The sequence below is a fragment of the Myotis davidii genome, unplaced genomic scaffold (genome assembly GCF_000327345.1).
Source record: "Myotis davidii unplaced genomic scaffold, ASM32734v1 scaffold523, whole genome shotgun sequence".
Lineage (NCBI taxonomy): Eukaryota > Metazoa > Chordata > Mammalia > Chiroptera > Vespertilionidae > Myotis > Myotis davidii.
Genome location: NW_006295054.1, coordinates 285278 through 295524, shown reverse-complemented (window position 1 = coordinate 295524; position 10247 = coordinate 285278). Strand labels below are relative to the sequence as shown.

The 10247-nt window shown below is 39.8% G+C and overlaps 1 protein-coding gene across 2 annotated transcripts in view; it reads right to left on the bottom strand.

The window, feature by feature from the left end:
• The window catches only part of SRGAP1 (SLIT-ROBO Rho GTPase activating protein 1), a 275029-nt gene that overhangs the window by 58618 nt on the left and 206164 nt on the right, over positions 1-10247 (bottom strand). For both annotated transcript variants that reach the window (XM_006769612.2, XM_006769613.2), the window contains exons 7-8: positions 9421-9642; positions 7266-7367 (exon numbers count right to left, since the gene is read on the bottom strand). In XM_006769612.2, the coding sequence (XP_006769675.1) occupies positions 7266-7367; positions 9421-9642 (324 nt within the window). The remainder of the gene's footprint in view (positions 1-7265; positions 7368-9420; positions 9643-10247) is intronic.

Below are 10247 nucleotides of genomic sequence, written 5' to 3'. Positions count from 1 at the left end.
CAAGTGCCCAAAACATTACAATCATGGGAGAAAACAGAAAGGTGACTTGGTGGTTTTATTCTCCAAACACACTGTATTAGATTTCTAGGGCTGCCATAAAGTACCACCGTCTGGGCGGTTAACACAACAGAAGTTCATCGCCTCACAATTCTGGAGGCCAGAAGTCTGAGATCAAGGAGACAGCAGGCTTGGTTCCTTCTGAGAGCTGTGAGCGAGAGACCTGTCCCAAGGCGGCCCTCTTGGCAGGAGGATGGCCATCTTCTCTGTCCCTTCACAATGTCTTCTATATTTCTGTGTCCACATTTCTCCTTTTTATAAGGACACAGTTTTATTGGGTTAGACACCACCCTAACGACCCCGTCTTCAAATAAGGTCATATTATGAATTATGTGTCAACACATGAATTTGAGGGGAACACAACTGAACACACACCACACTATCTTATAGCAGCAATTTTCAATCTTTTTCATCTCATGGCACACATAAGCTAATTACTAAAATTCTGTGGCACACCAAAAAATATATTTTTTGCCGATCTGACACAAAAAAAGGGAATAATTTTTACCCATTCACACCAGATGGCTATTGTTGTGTTGGTTACTGTCATTTTTTACTTTGACAATCTAAGGGAAAAGAGGTCAGTGACACTGACTAAATAGGTACTGCATATTTTAAAAATCCTTACGGCACAGTGGTTGAAAATCGCTGTGTTATACAGCATTGTGCTTGCACCTTGCACCTGGTGCAGGCCTACTCGTCCTTTACCACTCATCATTCCATCTGTGAAGGTGACCTCAGAACTGCCTTCCCTTCCCCACCTCTCTACTTACTCCTTACCATCACTGACCTTGGATGTATGTCAATTATAGTACTGTATCATTTCAGATGTATTAAAAATCAGCAGAAAGAGACCGTATACACATGTACACACAGAGCAATTGGATAAATGTCAGAGTTAATTAGGGTGCAAAACTTCCTGTCAGCACAGGCCACAGAAGGCAGGGACAGAGTTTAAGCATCTTGCCATGGCTTTCCCTCGCTCCTGGTTACCCTAACAGGAGGTACAGATGCTAGTGACCCTGTCTATGCTGGGAAAACAGTCCAATTTTTGCTCCCCCCAAACTTTTGGGGAGGAATCTACCGCCATTTCAGAGGAATTCACACTAATAATTCATATATTTGCATTTAGGGGATGTTTACAAACACTCCTGACTTTTGAACAAAATTCATTATCAGCAATGATACAACTCAACCCAAAGAAGAAATCATCATCGTTGCCAGGGCTCTCTGAACGACATCCTGCCTTCAGCTGTGTCTCAGAAAGCTCGTTCTCCTGCGGTCCACCCTGACTCGGATTTACTGACCCATCTGGGAGGACGTGATACTCGGCGTGGTCTGAAGAGCAAGAGGCCAACAATTACGAGGCACGGTTCTCACAAGCATCAACCATGCTGCTTAGAGGACTATGTTTTCCATCTGTCAGGGGAGCAGCGTGAGGTCAGACACAGCCTGCAAATCTTTCTGTCTCCACTCACTAGCACGCTGCCTGGAACACAGCGGACTAGCCAAAAAGTTCATTGAATGAGTTGAAATCCTCCTCCTTTCAAATCCGCAGGTGCCAGAGAAACGGTCAGCACAGCCCATGAGGTGTGGTTTCTTTGCTGACAGCCACCCTGAGCCCTGCCACTTCTTTGGGGTACCCTACCACGTGACTCACATTCAGAGTCTTTCTAGAAACTCTCCTCACTCCGCTTGGTATTCTTCTGGATCAAGGCCCGCCCTTCAGTGAGTTAAAGCTCAGTTGACACTACGCACACCTATACTTTTTATATACTTCTTCTAAAAATATGTGTTTTCAGTGAAAGACAGTTGATCCTGTTTTCCACTTTGGCCAAGAGGATGCTGTCATTTAAGGAATAAGTGGCAGTTGTCTTTTACTTAGGCTCTTACTGTTAACCTCATCAGTAGAAGGTTACAGGCAAGAGCTACTTAAATAAGTAAAAATGAAGTTAAAGCCACAGAAACCATCAGAAACAGCAATTATGACCCAGTGGTTATCAAGCTCCACATCTTATACCAAGTCTTCAAAGGATTTGACAATTGCCTTTAAGGGTTTGGTCACTGATTTACCTGACTTGAGATTCTGCTGCAGTCATTGGTGCTATGGGAAAATTTGGAGGGAAATGTGACTTTTCTACATCATTACCAAAATAACGCTTACTTCTCATCAATTACCCAGGCCATAAAATTTGTCTCAAATGTTTGTCTAAAATTGTTTTCATTATGGTTGAAAATATCCTGTGAATGGAATATATTTTTGGGAATAGTCTGTGAAAAGCTCCCTAGCAAACTGTTGGTGAAAGAGTTTAAGTGATGCTAAGAACATTTACATGGGCTCTCACTTCATTAATTAAACCTTGTTGTGAGTTAATTAAGGCTTTTGTCTTTTCCATTCCTTTCAGGGGATAAATCTATAACGTAAGAGAGACTTGTTTATACGTCATAGCACAGAAGCGACATCTTATAAAACTTGATTTTCTTGACCAAATATTGAGACAGGTGGTCTGAAAATGGGACGAGCTACTTAAAACTAAGACTGTGCTAAAAATATGAAAGGCATAATTTCTTTAGCTCTGCAATTCATCTTCCTTTTCTTCGGCTGTCTGTAGATAAGGTAGGAAAAAAGAAGTCTAAGAAAAGGGAAATGCAATCTATGGGAACTACTCCAGAGGCTAGCTGTGAAAGACACGACAGGAATGACCCCTAAATTGAAATCCTCATGACCAAGGTTAAAAGTAAACTTTAAGAGTTTGGAAAATGTTTATAGGGAGAAAGGTAAAATGATCATTTACATTTAGGTTGCTTTTAGTGTTTTAGTGTTATCTTTTTAAACCAAAGAACTTATATGCATATATACATAACTCATGGACACAGACAACAGGGTGGTGAAGGCCTGGGGCCGGGGTGGGCGGCTGTGGGGTAGGTGCAGGCTAGAAAGGGTCAATGGGGGGAAAAAGGGACACGGGTAATATTGTCAACAATAAAGATTTCAAAAGTTAAAATAATAAAAAATAAAGTTTATCTTTTAAAGTAATATTTATTAATGTTTCAGATATAAAGTTATACTTTGAAGTAAGAAAAAGAAAACAAAAAAATTGGGAATAAAGTTGTTTCTGCTCTGTTTCTCTGTGCACAACACATGGTGGACACTAATATTTGTTGACTGGCTGACTGGACGTGGGAATCACAGGAGTGAGGTACCGGTGACGAAAGTGTGCAGCATAATGAAGCAGAAAGCTCATTTTAAAGGTTCGACCGGCAAACGCAAAGTTGTGAAGGGACAATTAATGGCACAAACTTATTAATCTGCAACAACCACAAATCGAACCAAGTCCTTCTCAAACCTTTTCTTTCAACTTTTACTCTTTACAAGTATACTGAGGTCATTTCACAAATGCTTACTGCTCTCTTTTCTTTAAGGCAGGTGCTGTAAACTCAAATATCTTCAAGGGCCAAGCAAGTAATGAAAATGAGGCAACTGGGCTGCGTGGGGAGTATGGCAGACAAGAAGCATATACATGCTCTGTGTCTAAGGAAGCATCTATTGCTCAGTTCAAGCAGATTATCATCCTGCAGAAATGTAGATCTAGTATAACAAGACTTTCTAATTTTTTTAGATGCTAAAAATCAATATTTTAACTCAAAAATTGCAATTTTTAAATGACAGCGACTAAGTAAAAAAAAAAATAAATCAAGCACTGCAGAGCAAACAAAATTAATATGGCCAGAGGGCTTTTAGCAGAGAAACCCTTCTAGGAAGGCTCCCTACAGTTTCAAGTGGTGCCCATTATTTGTAGTTGTTTAAGATATGATGAAAAGGTTCATGTGTTCACTTAGCTTCACTGTCCTTCTTTTATAAAGTTGGATGAAGTTCTCTCTCAATTTTGATCTTTTTACAGGCCATCATAATTATTTTTATTTATTTATTTTTAAAAAAATATATTTTATTGATTTTTTACAGAGAGGAAGGGAGAGAGATAGAGAGCTAGAAACATCGATGAGAGAGAAACATCGATCAGCTGCCTCCTGCACATCTCCCACTGGGGATGTGCCCGCAACCCAGGTACATGCCCCTGACCAGAATCGAACCTGGGACCCTTCAGTCCGCAGGCCAACGCTCTATCCACTGAGCCAAACCGGTTTCGGCCATAATTATTTTTAGTTAACTGAACTATTCGTAGTAAAATTTGGACTTTATGAGTGTGTATATTTTTTATAGAGGCAGAGCATTATATAGGATTATACATGCTTCTTTACCTGACTATTTTGATTTGATACCAATGTGTCTGTTTTCCGTCCTATCAGTGGAAGATCAGAGGCAAGTTCTTTATTTATGGTAGAGACAAGTGCTATACAGGACTCCAAATCAGTAATGATTGCTATGTTATTCCCTATTCTGTCTCTTATTTTTCACATTATATGAATGACTTCTTACAGTCTGGCTCTCATGCTAGACATATGCTAACTGTGACTTATTCATCTCTGTACTCTGCACACCTGGCAAAATATGTGGAATGTAGAAGCTGCTCAACAAATATTTATTGTACTGAAATGAACTGACCCACAGTATCACAACTCTAATCACATGACTTCAGCTTCACCTTTGGCTCATCCCCAAGGAGAACCTGGGTGATAACCAAACTTCTCTGAGTGAGCAAGGGTCTCTCAGGGAATCTTGAAATATGTTGGAACATGTTCCTCCTTCTATACCTACGGAAATCTACTGATAGTCTAAAATCCAATTTAATTCTCAAGAATCCAATTTAGTTTTTACACATTGGGAATCCACTACAGTGAATTGTTCCATACTTAAAAAATTTAAACCACTAGTCATGCTCATAAGAAATATCAGGATAGCCCTGGCAGGTGAGCTCAGTGGTTAGGGTTTTGATCCCTGGCCCCTGTAGCAGTGTGTGCAGGAGACAACCAATCGATATGTCTATCTCACCTCGCTCTCTCTCTCCCTCCCTCCCTCCCTCCCTCTCTTTCTAAAAATCAATGGAAAAAAAATATCCTCGGGTGAGGATTAACAAACAAACAAAAAAGAAATATCAGGATAATCAAATGCATTTGTTTCTACAGTAAATTTATAACAATTAAGCCTCAGAAAGTGCTGCCTGCCTTATCAATTTATAAGGACACTGGGCTTCTCCAAATTATGCCCAAAGGGACATCATTAAACGTTAGGAACTCAGAGGTCTGCGGAGGCCAGACAGGTAACATAAATGGTCTAGTCCAGTGTATGAAAATCAGGAGCTGGCAAAGGGAAATTCAAATAACCCAGCTCTTCCTGTCATGAGGCAATGCAGGGCCAGAGCCACCAGTCTTCCCTGTGTGTAACAGGCCAAAACTGCGGCAGCCAAATGAAACAGGTCTGTGGGCTGCCAGTTTTGACCTTGTGCAAAACACACTATTTTCCTAGAACTTAGAGAATGTTTCCAAATAAAACAGGAGGAGGACACGCATGGAAAAAAAAAAAAAGTGGAAGTCACATACACACTGTAAATTCAACAGGGTCAGTAGACTGTATTACTTGAGTCTTTCGTGAGGCCTCACGCAAAACCTCAGGCCTAAGCTCTCAAACACCTCAAGGAGTCCAACAGCTTTCCTTTGGAAAGGCTTGTTTGTGGGGCGTGCATGACACAGAAACTGAAGTCTTAACCACACTGGCTGCAACTTAAATACACATGTTTGAATAAGGGGTGGCTGGGTTCTCCTAGAAAGAATGGAGTCCAGGAAGCTGCAATGGGTTTTTATCAAACTATACTGGTCTTCAAACACGCCATCCTTTTTTTAATTGAAACGAACACATTCACTTAGCTCAAAACGTCCCAGTGGGATTGAAATAGAACAGAGTACTAAAGTGAATTTTGATAATTCATTTTATCAAGGTGAATTATTGTGGGTTTTTTTTTTCTGTTCCATATTCTTTACTTATGGGAATTGTCTCTAGGAATAGATATTTCTGATGGGGCTGTTAATCAAAAGGACTTATGAGTAGGCGGACCAATGAGAGAATCCCATTTGCTGGATGGAAGTATTCACGACAAGTCAGGCCAATGAAGGATTTATTTCAGAGATTAAAATGCTGGAATGGGTGAGATGGCAAGCTGTAGGGTCCATGAAGTCCCAACTCTCCCAATATGGGGTAAGGAGGGGTGGTGGGTAGAGAGTAAACTCCTACCAACACATATGAAGATATCACTTCAAAGCAACGGAAAGAGATTCCTGATAATATCATCTGAACATAGATTTTGACTGCAGTTACTGCAAACTTGGTCAACAAGTAAACTTCCAATGAGTAAGTTTGGTTTGGTCTCTATAAATTACAGCTGAGAGCCAAGACTAATACAAGAAATATTTGGGGTTCATATTTTTATTTAAGGAGAACATGGATCCAATTAAATTAATTTCAGAATGAGACAGCTGAATTGTACAACTGCTTTCTGGCTCAAGATGTATTTGTAATTCACATTTATGTTCCATCCATTTGAATCCACTGATGTCAGCAAATAAGCAGTTTTCTATTCTCATTCAAATATTACTTTAAAATATGATTTTTGGACCTAACCGGTTTGGCTCAGTGGATAGAGCGTCGGCCTGCGGACTCAAGGGTCCCAGGTTCGATTCCGGTCAGCGGCATGTGCCTTGGTTGCGGGCACATCCCCAGTGGGGAGTGTGCAGGAGGCAGCTGGTCGATGTTTCTCTCTCATCAATGTTTCTAACTCTCTATCCCTCCCTTCCTCTCGGTAAAAAAAATCAATAAAATATATTTTTAAAAAATACGATTTTTGTACTAATTATAGAAATAATGCCATGTTCAGTCCCAAAAATCTACAGCACACAAAAAAATCATAAAAATATTTAATTTCAAAAGTTATGATGAAATGAACACATCAGACAAAAGTTTCATGCCACACTGTATCTTCTTGAACACATGTTGAATTTGATAACCTATCAAATGAGTTTGAGTGTGAATTACAGACTCCATGTGTATGGAGTGAATCCCTAGTAAAATATTCATCTCTGGGAGGATACAGAATCTGCATTTATCCTCTACAAAGAGCATTTTAGGAACCCCGATTCAGCTGACAATACATGATGAAGAGATTGCCTTTAGAATGTTAAATATGCCGAGGCCACGTGAAATGTCTTTCAGCTGACATTAGAATTCAGATTACCCGTGGGGCAGAGAGCATGCTCACCTCCTCATTCTCGATTTTGAGAGTGGCCAGTCGGGACTGCAGCTGCTGGTACCTGAGCATGAGCTCCGCCTGGACCGGCTGCTGGGCGCTGACCTGACACACCTGGTGGGGAATCAGAAGCCACAGTTACAACAGAGCACCAGCCAGCCTGCAGAGGCATGGTTCTCCTACTTAAATGCCGCATGAATCACGCCGATCCCCAGATTCCAGTTACATATTTACTTTTAACAGCCTCCTCAAAACCTCAGTTTTAAATATGAACCAGTTACGTAAGTGGAAAGAGCAGAATGCAGCTGCTTGGCCTGGATATGACTGGAAAGAGAGCAGCTGGAGGAAGCATCGCTCTAAGAACAGGGCAGTTGCTGGAGACAGAGCTCTGCTGGCTGATGTCTCACTCCCGGGATTCTTAGTGACTTGGGAGGAGGGCAGCAGGCAGAGGGGGAAGGATGATCCAAATGGACCATACGGGCAACACCGGGGCGGGAGCAGAGCCTACTGGGTCTAGTCAGCTGGGTGACTGTGGTAAGTTACTCAACCTCAGTTTTCTTCTCTGTAAAATGGGGATAATAAGAGCGCCTATGCCACAGGGCTGCTGTAGAGATGAAATGAGATAATGTACATAAATCACTTAGAACACTGCCTGGAACAGCAAAACCTCAAAATATGTGAATAGCTATTATTAGTATCTTTCAATCATGGCTTGTCTTGCCAGCACCAGCCAAACCATGTGATTCACCACGAATCTGAAGAGGCCACTTATCTTGGGCTTTGTCAGAAAGATATTTTGGCCATGATCTCAATTATGAATAAGGTCAAAATTAGGATATTTTAATTATATTAAAACTGTGCCAGAAACAATTTCTCCTCCTCTTTCTTTTAGAAATACTCTCAGCAAAAAAATAAAAAGAAAAAAGAAGAAAAAGAAAGAAAGACGTGGCAGATGAGGACTTCCTTTCATGGAGTCTCTAAAACATCATAGAAATTACTGGTGGCTGGCAGCACTGGCCACTAAAAATAAGGCAACAGACTCACTATTAAAATAATAATAGTTTCAAAAAGGTAAAAACTATTAACCCAATTGAAGTCACTTGTCCATGATATTTTATCATTCTATGGGGTGGGGCAAAAGTGGGCTTACAGTTGTTCATATGAAAAATAATACAATAATTAATTAATGAGTAATAATACAAGAGTAAACTAATTCGTGTACTCACAACTGTAAACTTACTTTTGCTCCACCCTGTATGTTTATCACATCCATAACTGAAAAATTAAAACAGCATCCACTTGGAGAAACATAACTCTGGGTAGCATAAGCCACTCGCCTGTCAAATTCACGTGCTATTGGTTTTAAAAATACTTACCATTTCTAATAAAGTAATTCACTATATCAAATCAAGCAAAAATAAAACTAGAGAGAAATATAGCAGGCACACACACAAACACCTATCTTATAAGTCTTAACATTAGGTGCTTCAGAAAAAATTATGGTGTTAAAGAAATCTGCCATGGGTATTAGAATTACACCTACTTTTTAAAACATACTGTCATCACAATAAACTAAAGTTGAACTTTAAATCTATAAGTATTGTTTTACACAGCTGGGACATCAAGGGCTACATAGCACGCTCCATTAATTGGTTCTTGTTTTCCCGTCCACAGACAGTAAAATATACCACTGTAACGCATAAAAGGTTTAAATGGATTTTTCACTCTGGGAAAATAGGATTGTTTTACATTTTTTTCACTCTGTCTCATTTTCACCCTTTATAATTATTTTTTTCTTTATGGGAGGGTCTTTAAATCAGGATTATAAGAAGTCTTCAGATAGATTCTATTGGGCCAGCAAAATGTTTGGATTTTAATTTAAATTTGAATGTCTTGAAGTGGAGGAAGCACTCTCTACCTATCCTGGGACAGTTTAGTGCTTACACCCAACTGAGCTTGTACCTACATTTGTTTGGCCCCTCTAGGCCTTGTTTAATTCTTGCTTTAAAAGATGGTAGTAATGGCTGATCTGAGATAATACCATGTTAAGATCCCATACAAAGGCAGGAGGGCGAAAACAACTGGGAATTCTTGAAACTGTTGGATTATAGCAGGTGGAGTAATGTGAGAGAAGAGAAAATTCGTCAGTTTTAAAATAATGACTGACCTCATCACCCATGTGAGACTGAAACTCAAACTTCATTGGTGGACAGAAGGCAGCAGGGTACATCTCCATGAATCTCTGCTTATCATTCCTGGGCTCCAAATTGTCAACGGCATTCTCAATAATGTCTAAGCCTTCGTGTCTGGAGGTTTCAAGGTTGTACTCCGCAGAGAGATATGTTCTGAGGGCTCTGTTCAGACTTGCGTGGTAGCCAAGATCACAGCACTTAAAAATGAAAAGAGCACCATATGAAGGGACTGAGAAGTACATCGGTAGTTACAAGAGTCACAGTGATGCACAGTACAGCATAGGAAATACAGACAATAACATTGTAATAACTATGTATGGTGCCAGGTGGGTACTGGAAATACCAGGGGGTACCCTTTGTAAAGTATATGATTGGCTAACCACTATGCTGTACACCTGAAACTAATACAAAATAATACCGAATTTAAACTGTAATCAGAAAAATTTTTTTAAAAACACCGTATACAATAATTAATTCAAAAAGGATCAAAGACCTACATGTGACAGCTACAACTATAAAATTCCCAGAAAAAAAACATAGGAGTAAACCTGCATGACCTTCCTTGCATTAGGCATTGGATTCTTGGCTCTGGCATCAAAAGCACAAGCAACAAAAGGAAAGAACAAATACACTGGATTTAATCAAATTTGAAGACTTGTACTTCAAAGGGCATGATCAAGTAAAAAGATAATCGACAGAATGGGAAAATAATTTTTCTTGCAAATCATATATCTGACAAGGAATTTGTATCTAGAATATATAAAGAACTCTTACAGCTCAATAATAAAAAGACAAATAGCCT